At 46.3% G+C, this 20,214-nt stretch overlaps 1 protein-coding gene across 1 annotated transcript; it reads left to right on the forward strand.

The window, feature by feature from the left end:
• The first annotated feature begins 4,395 nt into the window (after nucleotides 1–4,395).
• On the forward strand, nucleotides 4,396–16,524 carry LOC110503268 (uncharacterized). Its single transcript, XM_021581639.3, has 2 exons — nucleotides 4,396–4,960; nucleotides 13,596–16,524. The coding sequence occupies exons 1-2, from the start codon at nucleotides 4,481–4,483 to the stop codon at nucleotides 14,670–14,672; spliced, it is 1,557 nt and encodes a 518-aa protein (XP_021437314.3). The 5' UTR covers nucleotides 4,396–4,480; the 3' UTR covers nucleotides 14,673–16,524.
• The last annotated feature ends 3,690 nt before the right edge of the window (nucleotides 16,525–20,214 follow it).

The following is a 20,214-nucleotide window of genomic DNA, read 5'->3' on the forward strand; positions in this document are numbered from 1 at the left end:
CTGTATAGTCAATCAGACTAGTAATCCACCTGTACAGTCAATCAGACTAGTAATCCACCTGTTCAGTCAATCAGACTAGTAATCCACCTGTTCAGTCAATCAGACTAGTAATCCACCTGTACAGTCAATCATACTAGTAATCCACCTGTACAGGCAATCAGACTAGTAATCCACCTGTATAGTCAATCAGACTAGTAATCCACCTGTACAGTCAGACTAGTAATCCACCTGTACTGTCAATCAGACTAGTAATCCACCTGTACAGTCAATCAGACTAGTAATCCACCTGTATAGTCAATCAGACTAGTAATCCACCTGTTCAGTCAATCAGACTAGTAATCCACCTGTTCAGTCAATCAGACTAGTAATCCACCTGTTCAGTCAATCAGACTAGTAATCCACCTGTTCAGTCAATCAGACTAGTAATCCACCTGTACAGTCAATCAGACTAGTAATCCACCTGTACAGTCAGACTAGTAATCCACCTGTATAGTCAATCAGACTAGTAATCCACCTGTACAGTCAATCAGACTAGTAATCCACCTGTACAGTCAATCAGACTAGTAATCCACCTGTACAGTCAGACTAGTAATCCACCTGTTCAGTCAGTCAGACTAGTAATCCACCTGTACAGTCAGACTAGTAATCCACCTGTATAGTCAATCAGACTAGTAATCCACCTGTACAGTCAATCAGACTAGTAATCCACCTGTACAGTCAATCAGACTAGTAATCCACCTGTACAGTCAATCAGACTAGTAATCCACCTGTACAGTCAGACTAGTAATCCACCTGTTCAGTCAGTCAGACTAGTAATCCACCTGTACAGTCAGACTAGTAATCCACCTGTATAGTCAATCAGACTAGTAATCCACCTGTACAGTCAATCAGACTAGTAATCCACCTGTACAGTCAATCAGACTAGTAATCCACCTGTTCAGTCAATCAGACTAGTAATCCACCTGTACAGTCAATCAGACTAGTAATCCACCTGTTCAGTCAATCAGACTAGTAATCCACCTGTACAGTCAATCAGACTAGTAATCCACCTGTTCAGTCAATCAGACTAGTAATCCACCTGTACAGTCAGACTAGTAATCCACCTGTATAGTCAATCAGACTAGTAATCCACCTGTACAGTCAATCAGACTAGTAATCCACCTGTACAGTCAATCAGACTAGTAATCCACCTGTACAGTCAGACTAGTAATCCACCTGTTCAGTCAGTCAGACTAGTAATCCACCTGTACAGTCAGACTAGTAATCCACCTGTCCAGTCAATCAGACTAGTAATCCACCTGTTCAGTCAATCAGACTAGTAATCCACCTGTGTAGTCAATCAGACTAGTAATCCACCTGTTCAGTCAATCAGACTAGTAATCCACATGTACAGTCAGACTAGTAATCCACCTGTACAGTCAATCAGACTAGTAATCCACATGTACAGTCAGACTAGTAATCCACCTGTATAGTCAATCAGACTAGTAATCCACCTGTCCAGTCAATCAGACTAGTAATCCACCTGTCCAGTCAATCAGACTAGTAATCCACCTGTTCAGTCAGACTAGTAATCCACCTGTTCAGTCAATCAGACTAGTAATCCACCTGTACAGTCAGTCAGACTAGTAATCCACCTGTACAGTCAATCAGACTAGTAATCCACATGTATTGTCAATCAGACTAGTAATCCACCTGTACAGTCAATCAGACTAGTAATCCACCTGTACAGGCAATCAGACTAGTAATCCACCTGTATAGTCAATCAGACTAGTAATCCACCTGTCCAGTCAGACTAGTAATCCACCTGTATAGTCAATCAGACTAGTAATCCACCTGTACAGTCAATCAGACTAGTAATCCACCTGTACAGTCAATCAGACTAGTAATCCACCTGTCCAGTCAGACTAGTAATCCACCTGTATAGTCAATCAGACTAGTAATCCACCTGTTCAGTCAATCAGACTAGTAATCCACCTGTACAGTCAATCAGACTAGTAATCCACCTGTACAGGCAATCAGACTAGTAATCCACCTGTATAGTCAATCAGACTAGTAATCCACCTGTCCAGTCAGACTAGTAATCCACCTGTATAGTCAATCAGACTAGTAATCCACCTGTACAGTCAATCAGACTAGTAATCCACCTGTTCAGTCAATCAGACTAGTAATCCACCTGTTCAGTCAATCAGACTAGTAATCCACCTGTACAGTCAATCATACTAGTAATCCACCTGTCCAGTCAGACTAGTAATCCACCTGTATAGTCAATCAGACTAGTAATCCACCTGTTCAGTCAATCAGACTAGTAATCCACCTGTACAGTCAGACTAGTAATCCACCTGTACAGTCAATCAGACTAGTAATCCACCTGTACAGTCAGACTAGTAATCCACCTGTTCAGTCAATTAGACTAGTAATCCACCTGTACAGTCAATCAGACTAGTAATCCACCTGTACAGTCAATCAGACTAGTAATCCACCTGTACAGTCAGACTAGTAATCCACCTGTTCAGTCAGTCAGACTAGTAATCCACCTGTACAGTCAGACTAGTAATCCACCTGTATAGTCAATCAGACTAGTAATCCACCTGTACAGTCAATCAGACTAGTAATCCACCTGTACAGTCAATCAGACTAGTAATCCACCTGTACAGTCAGACTAGTAATCCACCTGTTCAGTCAGACTAGTAATCCACCTGTACAGTCAATCAGACTAGTAATCCACCTGTTCAGTCAATCAGACTAGTAATCCACCTGTACAGTCAGACTAGTAATCCACCTGTTCAGTCAATCAGACTAGTAATCCACCTGTACAGTCAATCAGACTAGTAATCCACCTGTTCAATCAGACTAGTAATCCACCTGTGTAGTCAATCAGACTAGTAATCCACCTGTACAGTCAATCAGACTAGTAATCCACCTGTTCAGTCAGACTAGTAATCCACCTGTTCAGTCAGACTAGTAATCCACATGTACAGTCAATCAGACTAGTAATCCACCTGTACAGTCAATCAGACTAGTAATCCACCTGTTCAGTCAGACTAGTAATCCACCTGTGTAGTCAATCAGACTAGTCATCCACCTGTACAGTCAATCAGACTAGTAATCCACCTGTTCAGTCAGACTAGTAATCCACCTGTTCAGTCAGACTAGTAATCCACATGTACAGTCAATCAGACTAGTAATCCACCTGTCCAGTCAATCAGACTAGTAATCCACCTGTATAGTCAATCAAACTAGTAATCCACCTGTTCAGTCAATCAGACTAGTAATCCACCTGTACAGTCAATCAGACTAGTAATCCACCTGTATAGTCAATCAGACTAGTAATCCACCTGTACAGTCAGACTAGTAATCCACCTGTTCAGTCAATCAGACTAGTAATCCACCTGTTCAGTCAATCAGACTAGTAATCCACCTGTACAGTCAATCAGACTAGTAATCCACCTGTTCAGTCAATCAGACTAGTAATCCACCTGTACAGTCAATCAGACTAGTAATCCACCTGTGCAGTCAATCAGACTAGTAATCCACCTGTACTGTCAATCAGACTAGTAATCCACCTGTTCAGTCAATCAGACTAGTAATCCACCTGTATAGTCAATCAGACTAGTAATCCACCTGTACAGTCAGACTAGTAATCCACCTGTTCAGTCAGACTAGTAATCCACCTGTACAGTCAATCAGACTAGTAATCCACCTGTATAGTCAATCAGACTAGTAATCCACCTGTACAGTCAGACTAGTAATCCACCTGTTCAGTCAGACTAGTAATCCACCTGTACAGTCAGTCAGACTGGTAATCCACCTGTACAGTCAATCAGACTAGTAATCCACCTGTACAGTCAATCAGACTAGTAATCCACCTGTATAGTCAATCAGACTAGTAATCCACCTGTACAGTCAATCAGATTAGTAATCCACCTGTACAGTCAATCAGACTAGTAATCCACCTGTATAGTCAATCAGACTAGTAACACTTCTTTTTTCCTCATGTCAAATTTACATGAGAAGCAAAATAAAAAATATTATCTCTAGTACACGAAGAAAACCCATAATGTATCAATGGAAATGTACACCAAAAATATATACAACTATCTAAACTTTAATTTAGATTTTTTTTTTTGCGAGAAAACACTCACAATTGACAGCATTGAAGCTAAAAAGGCGTAGGCTAGTGTCGTGGTAAGGCACGTTGGATGGTTCGATTCTACTGGCCTTTTTGCTTGGTTGAGGGGCGGTAGCTGAGGGGCGGTCCTGAATCTGTAGGCTCTCTGAACATTTTAAACAGCAATCTTCCTTCCTTGACTTTCAACCGAACAGTGATTACTTCCAAGCCTAGAGAGGTAGATAAAGATAATTCGTACCAGGCCCTATACTTCTAAATATCACGTGATTTTGGCGCGACACTGGCAGCCAGAAAGTCGGGATGAGACGTTTTCCGTTTGTTGACATTGTTATGGTTCAGTTTTGTTGAACTATGCCTAAAGCTGCAAACCATCTTGATAGATGCCGTCTCTGCGACCAAAATCTAAGGATATTTGGTACGCTCCAACATGTGCGTTCCCTTGTGTCAAAGTCGAATTGTACCATTCTGACTAGGTTATCATCACTCGGCATAAACCTGACACTGCACGAAGATACATCGACAATTATATGTCAGAAGTGTTTTCGTAACATTTGTAAGGTTGAAAAGACCATGCATGTGTTACATGCATGGAAAGCTACAACGCAAACACCGGCGTTTGGAACTCCCGGGGAAGAAGTTATCAAGTCCCAACAAGGCCCAGTAGAGACCGGAAGAGACGATACCAAGACCAGGTGTTTTAACTGTGATTCCTTGAATGAGGTACCCGAGAAGAAACGTCAACGGGAAGAAAGCCCACCAACTACAGGCAGGGGTGCCAAGAAGAGATGCAATGCCTCTACACAATCCCCAGAGAAGAACATTATGGTTGAGGTAGCTATAACATTATACCTCTCTATAACCCCAACACGATCATTTATAGCTACAACTCTATCTAATGTATCTCTTGAGACATCAACTCTGGCTATACTAACCAAGCATCTTATACAGCTGTCAATGACCGTTACATTTCAATCTGAAACCTGTATACATGCTGGTGGTCTGAAACCTGTAGACATGCTGGTGGTCTGAAACCTGTATACATGCTGGTGGTCTGAAACCTGTATACATGCTGGTGGTCTGAAACCTGTAGACATGCTGGTGGTCTGAAACCTGTATACATGCTGGTGGTCTGAAACCTGTATACATGCTGGTGGTCTGAAACCTGTATACATGCTGGTGGTCTGAAACCTGTAGACATGCTGGTGGTCTGAAACCTGTATGTATGCTGGTGGTCTGAAACCTGTATACATGCTGGTGGTCTGAAACCTGTATACATGCTGGTGGTCTGAAACCTGTATACATGCTGGTGGTCTGAAACCTGTAGACATGCTGGTGGTCTGAAACCTGTATACATGCTGGTGGTCTGAAACTTGTATGCTGGTGGTCTGAAACCTGTATACATCCTGGTGGTCTGAAACCTGTATACATGCTGGTGGTCTGAAACCTGTATACATGCTGGTGGTCTGAAACCTGTATGTATGCTGGTGGTCTGAAACCTGTAGACATGCTGGTGGTCTGAAACCTGTATACATGCTGGTGGTCTGAAACCTGTAGACATGCTGGTGGTCTGAAACCTGTAGACATGCTGGTGGTCTGAAACCTGTATGCTGGTGGTCTGAAACCTGTAGACATGCTGGTGGTCTGAAACCTGTATACATGCTGGTGGTCTGAAACCTGTATACATGCTGGTGGTCTGAAACCTGCATGCTGGTGGCCTGAAACCTGTATACATGCTGGTGGTCTGAAACCTGTATACATGCTGGTGGTCTGAAACCTGCATGCTGGTGGCCTGAAACCTGTATACATGCTGGTGGTCTGAAACCTGTATACATGCTGGTGGTCTGAAACCTGTAGACATGCTGGTGGTCTGAAACCTGTATGCTGGTGGTCTGAAACCTGTAGACATGCTGGTGGTCTGAAACCTGTAGACATGCTGGTGGTCTGAAACCTGTATGCTGGTGGTCTGAAACCTGTATGCTGGTGGTCTGAAACCTGCATGCTGGTGGCCTGAAACCTGTAGACATGCTGGTGGTCTGAAACCTGTATGTATGCTGGTGGTCTGAAACCTGTATGTATGCTGGTGGTCTGAAACCTGTATGTATGCTGGTGGTCTGAAACCTGTATGTATGCTGGTGGTCTGAAACCTGTAGACATGCTGGTGGTCTGAAACCTGTAGACATGCTGGTGGTCTGAAACCTGTATACATGCTGGTGGTCTGAAACCTGTAGACATGCTGGTGGTCTGAAACCTGTATGTATGCTGGTGGTCTGAAACCTGTATGTATGCTGGTGGTCTGAAACCTGTATGTATGCTGGTGGTCTGAAACCTGTATACATGCTGGTGGTCTGAGACCTGTATGCAGGTGGTCTGAAACCTGTATGCATGCTGGTGGTCTGAAACCTGTATGCATGCTGGTGGTCTGAAACCTGTATACATGCTGGTGGTCTGAAACCTGTATGCTGGTGGTCTGAAACCTGTATACATGCTGGTGGTCTGAAACCTGTATACATGCTGGTAGTCTGAAACCTGTATGCTGGTGGTCTGAAACCTGTATGCATGCTGGTGGTCTGAAACCTGTATGCATGCTGGTAGTCTGAAACCTGTATGCTGGTAGTCTGAAACCTGTATGCTGGTAGTCTGAAACCTGCATGCTGGTGGTCTGAAACCTGTATGTATGCTGGTGGTCTGAAACCTGTATGCTGGTGGTCTGAAACCTGTATACATGCTGGTGGTCTGAAACCTGTATGTATGCTGGTGGTCTGAAACCTGTATGTATGCTGGTGGTCTGAAACCTGTATACATGCTGGTGGTCTGAAACCTGTAGACATGCTGGTGGTCTGAAACCTGTACACATGCTGGTGGTCTGAAACCTGTACACATGCTGGTGGTCTGAAACCTGTACACATGCTGGTGGTCTGAAACCTGTATGCATGCTGGTGGTCTGAAACCTGTATGCTGGTGGTCTGAAACCTGTACACATGCTGGTGGTCTGAAACCTGTATGTATGCTGGTGGTCTGAAACCTGTATACATGCTGGTGGTCTGAAACCTGTAGACATGCTGGTGGTCTGAAACCTGTATACATGCTGGTGGTCTGAAACCTGTACACATGCTGGTGGTCTGAAACCTGTACACATGCTGGTGGTCTGAAACCTGTATGCATGCTGGTGGTCTGAAACCTGTATGCATGCTGGTGGTCTGAAACCTGTATGCTGGTGGTCTGAAACCTGTATACATGCTGGTGGTCTGAAACCTGTATGTATGCTGGTGGTCTGAAACCTGTATACATGCTGGTGGTCTGAAACCTGTATGTATGCTGGTGGTCTGAAACCTGTATGCTGGTGGTCTGAAACCTGTATGCTGGTGGTCTGAAACCTGTAGACATGCTGGTGGTCTGAAACCTGTATACATGCTGGTGGTCTGAAACCTGTATACATGCTGGTGGTCTGAAACCTGTATACATGCTGGTGGTCTGAAACCTGTATTCATGCTGGTGGTCTGAAACCTGTATTCATGCTGGTGGTCTGAAACCTGTATTCATGCTGGTGGTCTGAAACCTGTATGCTGGTGGTCTGAAACCTGTATACATGCTGGTGGTCTGAAACCTGTATGCAGGTGGTCTGAAACCTGTATACATGCTGGTGGTCTGAAACCTGTATACATCCTGGTGGTCTGAAACCTGTATTCATGCTGGTGGTCTGAAACCTGTATGCTGGTGGTCTGAAACCTGTATACATGCTGGTGGTCTGAAACCTGTATACATGCTGGTGGGCTGAAACCTGTATGCTGGTGGTCTGAAACCTGTATTCATGCCGGTGGTCTGAAACCTGTATGCATGCTGTTGGTCTGAAACCTGTATACATGCTGGTGGTCTGAAACCTGTATTCATGCTGGTGGCCTGAAACCTGTATGCATGCTGGTGGTCTGAAACCTGTATACATGCTGGTGGTCTGAAACCTGTATACATGCTGGTGGTCTGAAACCTGTATGTATGCTGGTGGTCTGAAACCTGTATGCTGGTGGTCTGAAACCTGTATGCAGGTGGTCTGAAACCTGTATACATGAACTGTTGCAATGTCCAGAACGTGTGTGTAACATCTAGCCCCCACACTAGACATGCAACACCTAGCCCCCACACTAGACATGCAACACCTAGCCCCCACACTAGACATGCAACACCTAGCCCCCACACTAGACATGCAACACCTAGCCCCCACACTAGACATGCAACACCTAGCCCCCACACTAGACATGCAACACCTAACCCCCACACTAGACATGCAACACCTAGCCCCCACACTAGACATGCAACACCTAACCCCCGACACGAGACATGCAACACCTAGCCCCCACACTAGACATGCAACACCTAGCCCCCACACGAGACATGCAACACCTAACCCCCGACACGAGACATGCAACACCTAGCCCCCACACGAGACATGCAACACCTAACCCCCACACTAGACATGCAACACCTAGCCCCCGACACTAGACATGCAACACCTAACCCCCGACACGAGACATGCAACACCTAGCCCCCACACTACACATGCAACACCTAGCCCCCACACGAGACATGCAACACCTAACCCCCGACACGAGACATGCAACACCTAACCCCGACACGAGACATGCAACACCTAGCCCCCACACTAGACATGCAACACCTAACCCCCACACTAGACATGCAACACCTAGCCCCCACACTAGACATGCAACACCTAACCCCCGACACATGCAACACCTAGCCCCCACACTAGACATGCAACACCTAGCCCCCACACGAGACATGCAACACCTAACCCCCGACACGAGACATGCAACACCTAACCCCCACACGAGACATGCAACACCTAACCCCCACACTAGACATGCAACACCTAGCCCCCGACACTAGACATGCAACACCTAACCCCCGACACGAGACATGCAACACCTAGCCCCCACACTACACATGCAACACCTAGCCCCCACACGAGACATGCAACACCTAACCCCCGACACGAGACATGCAACACCTAACCCCGACACGAGACATGCAACACCTAACCCCCACACGAGACATGCAACACCTAACCCCCACACTAGACATGTAACACCTAGCCCCCACACTAGACATGTAACACCTAGCCCCCACACTAGACATGTAACACCTAGCCCCCACACTAGACATGTAACACCTAACCCCCGACACGAGACATGCAACACCTAACCCCCACACGAGACATGCAACACCTAACCCCCACACGAGACATGCAACACCTAACCCCCACACGAGACATGCAACACCTAACCCCCACACGAGACATGCAACACCTAACCCCCACACGAGACATGCAACACCTAACCCCCACACGAGACATGCAACACCTAACCCCCGACACGAGACATACAACACCTAGCCCCCACACTAGACATGCAACACCTAGCCCCCACACGAGACATGTAACACCTAACCCCCACACGAGACATGCAACACCTAACCCCCACACTAGACATGCAACACCTAGCCCCCACACGAGACATGCAACACTTAACCCCCACACGAGACATGCAACACCTAACCCCCACACTAGACATGCAACACCTAACCCCCACACTAGACATGCAACACCTAGCCCCCGACACTAGACATGCAACACCTAGCCCCCACACTAGACATGCAACACGTAGCCCCGACACATGCAACACGTAGCCCCGACACATGCAACACGTAGCCCCGACACATGCAACACGTAGCCCCGACACATGCAACACGTAGCCCCGACACATGCAACACGTAGCCCCGACACATGCAACACGTAGCCCCGACACATGCAACACGTAGCCTCCACACTAGACATGCAACACCTAGCCTCCACACTAGACATGCAACACCTAGCCCCCACACTAGACATGCAACACCTAGCCCCCACACGAGACATGCAACACCTAGCCCCCACACGAGACATGCAACACCTAGCCACCACACTAGACATGCAACACCTAGCCCCCACACTAGACATGAAACACCTAGCCCCCACACTAGACATGCAACACCCAGCCCCCACACTAGACATGCATCACCTCCGACACGAGACATGCAACACCTAGCCTCCGACACGAGACATGCAACACCTAGCCTCCGACACTAGACATGCAACACCTAGCCTCCGACACTAGACATGCAACACCTAACCCACGACACTAGACATGCAACACCTAACCACGACACTAGACATGTAACACCTAGCCCCCACACTAGACATGTAACACCTAGCCCCCACACTAGACATGTAACACCTAGCCCCCACACTAGACATGCAACACCTAACCCCCACACGAGACATGCAACACCTAACCCCCACACGAGACATGCAACACCTAACCCCCACACTAGACATGCAACACCTAACCCCGACACGAGACATGCAACACCTAACCCCGACACGAGACATGCAACACCTAACCCCCACACGAGACATGCAACACCTAACCCCGACACGAGACATGCAACACCTAGCCCCCACACTAGACATGCAACACCTAGCCCCCACACGAGACATGCAACACCTAACCACGACACGAGACATGCAACACGTAACCCCCACACGAGACATGCAACACCTAACCCCCACACTAGACATGCAACACCTAGCCCCTGACACTAGACATGCAACACCTAGCCCCCACACGAGACATGCAACACTTAACCCCCACACGAGACATGCAACACCTAACCCCCACACTAGACATGCAACACCTAGCCCCCACACTAGACATGCAACACCTAGCCCCGACACATGCAACACCTAGCCCCGACACATGCAACACGTAGCCCCGACACATGCAACACGTAGCCCCGACACATGCAACACGTAGCCCCGACACATGCAACACGTAGCCCCGACACATGCAACACGTAGCCCCGACACATGCAACACGTAGCCCCGACACATGCAACACCTAGCCTCCACACTAGACATGCAACACCTAGCCTCCACACTAGACATGCAACACCTAGCCCCCACACTAGACATGCAACACCTAGCCCCCACACGAGACATGCAACACCTAGCCCCCACACGAGACATGCAACACCTAGCCCCCACACGAGATATGCAACACCTAGCCCCCACAGTAGACATGCAACACCCAGCCCCCACACTAGACATGCATCACCTCCGACACGAGACATGCAACACCTAGCCTCCGACACGAGACATGCAACACCTAGCCCCCACACTAGACATGCAACACCTAGCCCCCACACTACATGCAACACCTAGCCTCCGACACTAGACATGCAACACCTAGCCTCCGACACTAGACATGCAACACCTAGCCTCCGACACTAGACATGCAACACCTAGCCTCCGACACTAGACATGCAACACCTAGCCCCCACACTAGACATGCAACACCTAGCCCCCACACTAGACATGCAACACCTAGACCCCACACTAGACATGCAACACCTAGCTCCCACACTAGACATGCAACACCTAACCCCTGACACGATACATGCAACACCTAGCCCCCACACTAGACATGCAACACCTAGCCCCCACACTAGACATGCAACACCTAGCCCCCCACACGAGACATGCAACACCTAGCCCCCCACACGAGACATGCAACACCTAGCCCCCGACACTAGACATGCAACACCTAGCCTCCGACACGAGACATGCAACACCTAGCCTCCGACACGAGACATGCAACACCTAGCCTCCGACACGAGACATGCAACACCTAGCCTCCGACACTAGACATGCAACACCTAGCCTCCGACACTAGACATGCAACACCTAGCCTCCGACACTAGACATGCAACACCTAGCCTCCGACACTAGACATGCAACACCTAGCCTCCAACACGAGACATGCAACACCTAGCCTCCGACACGAGACATGCAACACCTAGCCTCCGACACTAGACATGCAACACCTAGCCTCCGACACTAGACATGCAACACCTAGCCTCCGACACTAGACATGCAACACCTAGCCTCCGACACTAGACATGCAACACCTAGCCTCCGACACTAGACATGCAACACCTAGCCTCCGACACTAGACATGCAACACCTAGCCTCCGACACTAGACATGCAACACCTAGCCTCCGACACTAGACATGCAACACCTAGCCTCCGACACTAGACATGCAACACCTAGCCTCCGACACTAGACATGCAACACCTAGCCTCCGACACTAGACATGCAACACCTAGCCTCCGACACTAGACATGCAACACCTAGCCTCCGACACGAGACATACAACACCTAGCCTCCGACACGAGACATGCAACACCTAGCCTCCGACACGAGACATGCAACACCTAGCCTCCGACACTAGACATGCAACACCTAGCCTCCGACACTAGACATGCAACACCTAGCCTCCGACACTAGACACGCAACACCTAGCCCCCACACTAGACACGCAACACCTAGCCTCCGACACTAGACATGCAACACCTAGCCCCCACACTAGACATGCAACACCTAGCCTCCGACACGAGACATGCAACACCTAGCCTCCGACACTAGACATGCAACACCTATCCCCTGACACGATACATGCAACACCTAGCCCCTGACACGATACATGCAACACCTAGCCCCCACACTAGACATGCAACACCTAGCCCCCACACTAGACATGCAACACCTAGCCCCCACACGAGACATGCAACACCTAGCCCCCCACACGATACATGCAACACCTAGCCCCCACACTAGACATGCAACACCTAGCCTCCGACACTAGACATGCAACACCTAGCCTCCGACACTAGACATGCAACACCTAGCCTCCGACACTAGACATGCAACACCTAGCCTCCGACACTAGACATGCAACACCTATCCCCTGACACGATACATGCAACACCTAGCCCCTGACACGATACATGCAACACCTAGCCCCCACACTAGACATGCAACACCTAGCCCCCACACTAGACATGCAACACCTAGCCCCCCACACGAGACATGCAACACCTAGCCCCCCACACGATACATGCAACACCTAGCCCCCACACTAGACATGCAACACCTAGCCTCCGACACTAGACATGCAACACCTAGCCTCCGACACTAGACATGCAACACCTAGCCTCCGACACTAGACATGCAACACCTAGCCTCCGACACTAGACATGCAACACCTAGCCCCCACACTAGACATGCAACACCTAGCCCCCACACTAGACATGCAACACCTAGCCCCCACACTAGACATGCAACACCTAGCCCCCACACTAGACATGCAACACCTAGCCCCCACACTAGACATGCAACACCTAGCCCCCACACTAGACATGCAACACCTAGCCTCCGACACTAGACATGCAACACCTAGCCCCCACACTAGACATGCAACACCTAGCCCCCACACTAGACATGCAACACCTAGCCCCGACATTAGATGTGTATTTTCATATTATAGATCTAATGTCTGATCCATATTATTCTGCAGGTTGTCATTACATACAACCCAAAATTGAGTCATCCAAAACCAGGAGTCGGTTCCCCTGACAACAAGGGAAGGATGTGGAAACAGAAGAGGAAGGTAATTGCTTCAGAATTTTCGGGCATGATTGAAAACTTGGCTATGGGCAATATGGTGACTTTTGCAAAATTAGCCTTGACAAATGAGAACATATCCCAAGAAATCAGAAAGCAAATTGTAAATAAAATCCAAGTGGAGGTCAAGGCATATGCAAGCCTCCCTAATGTTTTTGAACCGTGCATCTTGAGCAGTACCTCGTTGGAGAAAATGAAGTATTTTTCATACGAAGCGTTGGATAATGAGTTGTCCAGGAAGACACCGTGGCTTTATACCACCATCAATACTGCAACAGGTGGTTCCACCATCCATAACTGTGTGGCTGCCTCTGTGGCCCTGAGAGGTAGAAACCCCAGGCTTTCTGCACTGGCCTATGTCATCAACTCAACACTGACCCAAGGGGGGGTTAAGCCCATTTTCAAAAGACTCTCTAAAATGGGAATTGTAACATCATACCAATGTGCCAGCAGTAAGCAGAAGGAGATGAGGGCAGCTGGGTACAACATCAACATCAAATGCTGGAGGGAGGACTGTGAGCTGTTTTTCCAACATAGTGTCAGCGGTGAAGTCTGCCCACGACCTCCTCCTACGGCTAAACCGACAGAGGAGACCGGAAGAGTGGAGGACGAGGAGAAAGCTAAAGTGGAGGTTGGGGGTCCAGTGGAGGAAGAGTGGGGTTTCCTGCTAGGAGAGACAGAAACTGAGGAAGACAGAGGATCAACAGTACAGGAAGAGAGAGGAGAGGAGAAAGGCAGTGGTTTCCTGCTAGGAGAGACAGAAACAGAGGAAGACAGAGGATCAACAGTACATGAAGAGAGAGGAGAGGAGAAAGACAGGTGTTCCCTGCTAGGAGAGACAGAAACAGAGGAAGTGGGACATGCATCATCAGCACTACAAGGAAATGACACACAGGAAGAGGACTCTGATTCAGCGGTGGATTCAGAGACGGAATACTTTGGATTAAACCTCACTTGTGAGAGTGATTAGAGAAGTAGCCTAACAAAGAGTCTGTAGATTACAGATCTAGGCCTAGGCTACATCTCTGAACAACAAGGGACTAATCATAGTTTGGGTACCAACTTACAATACAGATGGTGACACATTGAACTGTACTTCTTAACATGGTCATAAATATGATACACCGAGTGTTATAAGACTGTATGACATCTTGTGTCACTGAATGTCAATTGCCGTTTTATCATGTATTGGAAATCAGTTTTAGAGAATAAAAATGCTTTGCCTTTTTGGGGGGGTTTAGGTGTCAACATTCTTGACTTGCTGACGTGTGTGCAGATGTCGATCTGATCAGATATCATAGAGGAATACTTTATCACAGACTACATAATATGGTTCATTCATACATGTGGTAAATCATTCTAGAATATTACTTTCACCCTGTATTAATACTGTATCTAGATAGGCCTCACTCATCCTATGTACTGCATATTCTGTCTTTTTACATGACACTTTTCAATGATATCCACAGGGGAAAGCCAGAGACTAAAGGTGTCTACAGAAAATACACAAACTGGGCCTTTTTATTACGAAATTTGCTTAGCGCAATTATGTCCATGGCCAGTTTTAGAGGAGCCTCTGTGAGCTGGTGAGCCCAAACAATAACTTCTCCAACCCTTCGATGCGGTTGTATTCGGACAAGCAAGTAAAAGACAAGTTGGAAGGAGATGTCACAACATTTGAACACCGATGCTGATATGAAGAGTTAGAGACGAGGAGCGGGGCTGCTGTGTCCCACCGACTGTCAGACAACTGGATTAGCTTGGTGGTCAACGTGAAACATCGTCAGACAGACACCAGTGTGTACTCGTCATGCAGTCGAGTCCTTTTGAACAGCCAGTGTGGTTTGTTTTCTTATGTTTAGCAGACCTCGTTAGAACATGTGAAATCAGCTCTTTTCTAGGGTGAGAGAAATTGTGAGTGGGAAATATTCAGTGTTCGTGTTAAGATGAGCAGGGCTCATCTTATTACAGTTCAATCGTCAGAAAACAAGAGGACAGTGTGAAATCAGTTATTTTGGGTAAACATTTGACCTCAAAGGAGCCCAGGTGGATGTTTTAAGATAGCTGCCATTGTAGGTGTTGGAGGGGAGGGGGGTTGATAGCCAAGAGATGGAACTGAGCCCGACGACGTCACGGTAACATGGATGGTGTTTATTCCTACTGATGAACGTCTCCCGTTTGTCTCGCCCCAAAAACTGCTGTGCTTTTTATTTTTATTTTCTTAGTCATACTTTAGGATGGAAGTTCATTTCCTGTTTCACATGTTACTGGTGTTTACATAAGTGTTTTATCTTATGTCCCCTTTCATCACCCATTGGCTCCAGGTCATCTACAAGTCCATGCTAGGTAAAGCTCCGCCTTATCTCAGTTCACTGGTCACGATGGCAACACCCACCCGTAGCACGCGCTCCAGCAGGTGTATCTCACTGATCATCCCTAAAGCCAACACCTAATTTGGCCGCCTTTCCTTCCAGTTCTCTGCTGCTGCGACTGGAACGAATTGCAAAAATCGCTGAAGTTGGAGACATTTATCTCCCTCACCAACTTCAAACATCTGCTATCTGAGCAGCTAACCGATCGCTGCAGCTGTACATAGTCTATCGGTAAATAGCCCACCCAATTGTACCTACCTCATCCCCATACTGTTTTTATTTATTTACTTTTCTGCTCTTTTGCACACCAGTATCTTTACCTGCACATGACCATCTGATCATTTATCACTCCAGTGTTAATCTGCTAAATTGTAATTATTCGCCTACCTCCTCATGCCTTTTGCACACAATGTGTATATAGACTCTTTTTTAAATAAAAAATAATAATAATTCTACTGTGTTATTGACTTGTTAATTGTTTACTCCGTGTGTAACTCTGTGTTGCTGTCTGTTCACACTGCTATGCTTTATCTTGGCCAGGTCGCAGTTGTAAATGAGAACTTGTTCTCAACTAGCCTACCTGGTTAAATAAATAAAAATTAAAATAAAATCACACTTCTGTGATTTACATTTCACTAGTCACCTCTTATGATAGGAAATAAATATCTAAAAAAGTCTGCAAATGTATTTGTGACAGACAATATTATTGTTCTGAATCAGTCACAGACAATATTACTGTTTTTAATCAGTCACAGATAATATTACTATTTTGAATCAGTCACAGATAATATTACTGTTTTGAATCAGTCACAGACAATAGTACTCTTTTGAATCAGTCACTCAGTAAACTTGTACTGCTTTGTACATGAGCTATGTAGATGAGGTTAATGTCTTAGGGGTCCATATTGTCTACAGTTGGACACTCACCCATATACCAAAGCAGGAAGTTCTCCATTGAATGACCACTACACAACACAAGGTAAATGACAAGGTAAGGTAAGTGTCTTGAGGGTCTAGCCTCCCAAACAATTTGAAAAACTAAAACAAGGAGGAAGTGACTCATTTATCCTCTTTAGTTGTCAAATGTGAATAATAAAAACAGCGAAACCAAGTGTGTCGCTCACAACATGAAACAAACAGTCAACCATCATTATTTATTAAACCTTTATTTAACTAGGAAAATAAGTTAAGAACAAATTCTTATTTACAATGACGGCCCTACCCCCGGACGACGTTGGGCCAATTGTGCGCCACCCCATGGGACAGGCACACTTCCGTGATGATGGCACTAACTGTCGAGATTCCTAGAATATAAATGATAATTTGCAGTGATACTTTGCTGCCACTCGCCAAAAACCGACGTGTAACAGACAGCCTTTCTGCAGAAATTTCTGCAGTCCAGAGAGGCTTTCTGCAGTCCATCATGTGTCCTCTCTGGAGGTGGTTAGAATAAGGACTGTCCATCATGTCTTCTCTCTGGAGGTGGTTAGAATAAGGACTGTCCATCATGTCTTCTCTCTGGAGGTGGTTAGAATAAGGACTGTCCATCATGTCTTCTCTCTGGAGGTGATTAGAATAAGGACTGTCCATCATGTCTTCTCTCTGGAGGTGGTTAGAATAAGGACTGTCCATCATGTCTCCTCTCTGGAGGTGGTTAGAATAAGGACTGTCCATCATGTCTTCTCTCTGGAGGTGGTTAGAATAAGGACTGTCCATCATGTCTTCTCTCTGGAGGTGGTTAGAATAATGACTGTCCAACATGTCTCCTCTCTGGAGGTGGTTAGAATAAGGACTGTCCATCATGTCTTCTCTCTGGAGGTGATTAGAATAAGGACTGTCCATCATGTCTTCTCTCTGGAGGTGGTTAGATTAAGGACTGTCCATCATGTCTCCTCTCAGGAGGTGGTTAGAATAAGGACTGTCCATCATGTCTCCTCTCAGGAGGTGGTTAGAATAAGGACTGTCCATCATGTCTTCTCTCTGGAGGTGGTTAGAATAAGGACTGTCCAACATGTCTTCTCTCTGGAGGTGATTAGAATAAGGACTGTCCATCATGTCTCTTCTCTGGAGGTGGTTAGAATAAGGACTGTCCATCATGTCTTCTCTCTGGAGGTGGTTAGAATAAGGACTGTCCATCATGTCTTCTCTCTGGAGGTGTTTAGAATAAGGACTGTCCATGTCTCTTCTCTCTCCAAAGTTGGTGAGAATAGTGGAAGAAAGGAGAGAAAGGAGTAGCAGGACTAGTTGAATAAGTAATGGTAGCAGGACTAGTTGAATGAGTAATGGTAGCAGGACTAGTTGAATAAGTAATGGTAGCAGGACTAGTTGAATAAGTAATGGTAGCAGGACTAGTTGAATAAGTAATGGTAGCAGGACTAGTTGAATAAGTAATGGTAGCAGGACTAGTTGAATAAGTAATGGTAGCAGGACTAGTTGAATAAGTAATGGTAGCAGGACTAGTTGAATAAGTAATGGTAGCAGGACTAGTTGAATGAGTAATGGTAGCAGGACTAGTTGAATGAGTAATGGTAGCAGGACTAGTTGAATGAGTAATGGTAGCAGGACTAGTTGAATGAGTAATGGTAGCAGGACTAGTTGAATAAGTAATGGTAGCAGGACTAGTTGAATAAGTAATGGTAGCAGGACTAGTTGAATGAGTAATGGTAGCAGGACTAGTTGAATGAGTAATGGTAGCAGGACTAGTTGAATGAGTAAAGGTAGCAGGACTAGTTGAATAAGTAATGGTAGCAGGACTAGTTGAATAAGTAATGGTAGCAGGACTAGTTGAATAAGTAATGGTAGCAGGACTAGTTGAATAAGTAATGGTAGCAGGACTAGTTGAATAAGTAATGGTAGCAGGACTAGTTGAATAAGTAATGGTAGCAGGACTAGTTGAATGAGTAATGGTAGCAGGACTAGTTGAATGAGTAAAGGTAGCAGGACTAGTTGAATAAGTAATGGTAGCAGGACTAGTTGAATAAGTAATGGTAGCAGGACTAGTTGAATGAGTAATGGTAGCAGGACTAGTTGAATAAGTCATGGTAGCAGGACTAGTTGAATAAGTCATGGTAGCAGGACTAGTTGAATAAGTAATGGTAGCAGGACTAGTTGAATGAGTAATGGTAGCAGGACTAGTTGAATGAGTAATGGTAGCAGGACTAGTTGAATAAGTAATGGTAGCAGGACTAGTTGAATAAGTAATGGTAGCAGGACTAGTTAAATAAGTAATGGTAGCAGGACTAGTTAAATAAGTAATGGTAGCAGGACTAGTTTAATAAGTAATGGTAGCAGGACTAGAGACACAAGATGATGTTCCTTGTCAACAGAGATATCCTGACATGTTTCATGTTTAGAAGGTGGACTTGGTAGCGTTTATTGCTTTGGTTATCAACTGCACAGCGCAGAAAAAATAGGTATCATTGTGAGTGTCGGCTGATTGTTTTTTGGGGGACTGGATTTTACAGCAGAGGCATTACATCCTGTGGATTCTCCGTCCTCACAGGCACCTGGTTTAGAGATGTGATCTGAACTGTGACTGAAGGAGTGAGATGTTTTTTACATTTATATTTGTGTCTTTTGTATGAAGTCGGGTCCCCCCCCCCCCCTATGGAATATTTTTGGTTAAAACCTTAATGAAAAAGAAGATGAAGATGAGAAATCGCTGATTTAAACCCCCATCAGAATATGTTGATGTATGCCGTGTTTGTGGTGAACCGTGGGACTGTAAGAGGAACAAACATAGCCTTTTGCAAGGTAAATGGTCTTTATTGCGACCGGTCTACACACGGGCTTTAGAAGAGATAACGGGACCTGTCACCCTGAGTGATGGGTTTAGAAGAGATAACGGGACCTGTCACCCTGAGTGATGGGTTTAGAAGAGATAACGGTACCTGTCACCCTGAGTGATGGGTTTAGAAGAGGTAAGGGGACCTGTCACCCTGAGTGATGGGTTTAGAAGAGATAACGGGACCTGTCAGGCTGAGTGATGGGTTTAGAAGAGATAACGGGACCTGTCACCCTGAGTGATGGTTTTAGAAGAGATAACGGTACCTGTCACCCTGAGTGATGGGTTTAGAAGAGATAACGGTACCTGTCACCCTGAGTGATGGGTTTAGAAGAGATAACGGGACCTGTCACCCT

This window comes from Oncorhynchus mykiss, chromosome 24 (genome assembly GCF_057628025.1).
Source record: "Oncorhynchus mykiss isolate SJ-2025 chromosome 24, ASM5762802v1, whole genome shotgun sequence".
NCBI lineage: Eukaryota > Metazoa > Chordata > Actinopteri > Salmoniformes > Salmonidae > Oncorhynchus > Oncorhynchus mykiss.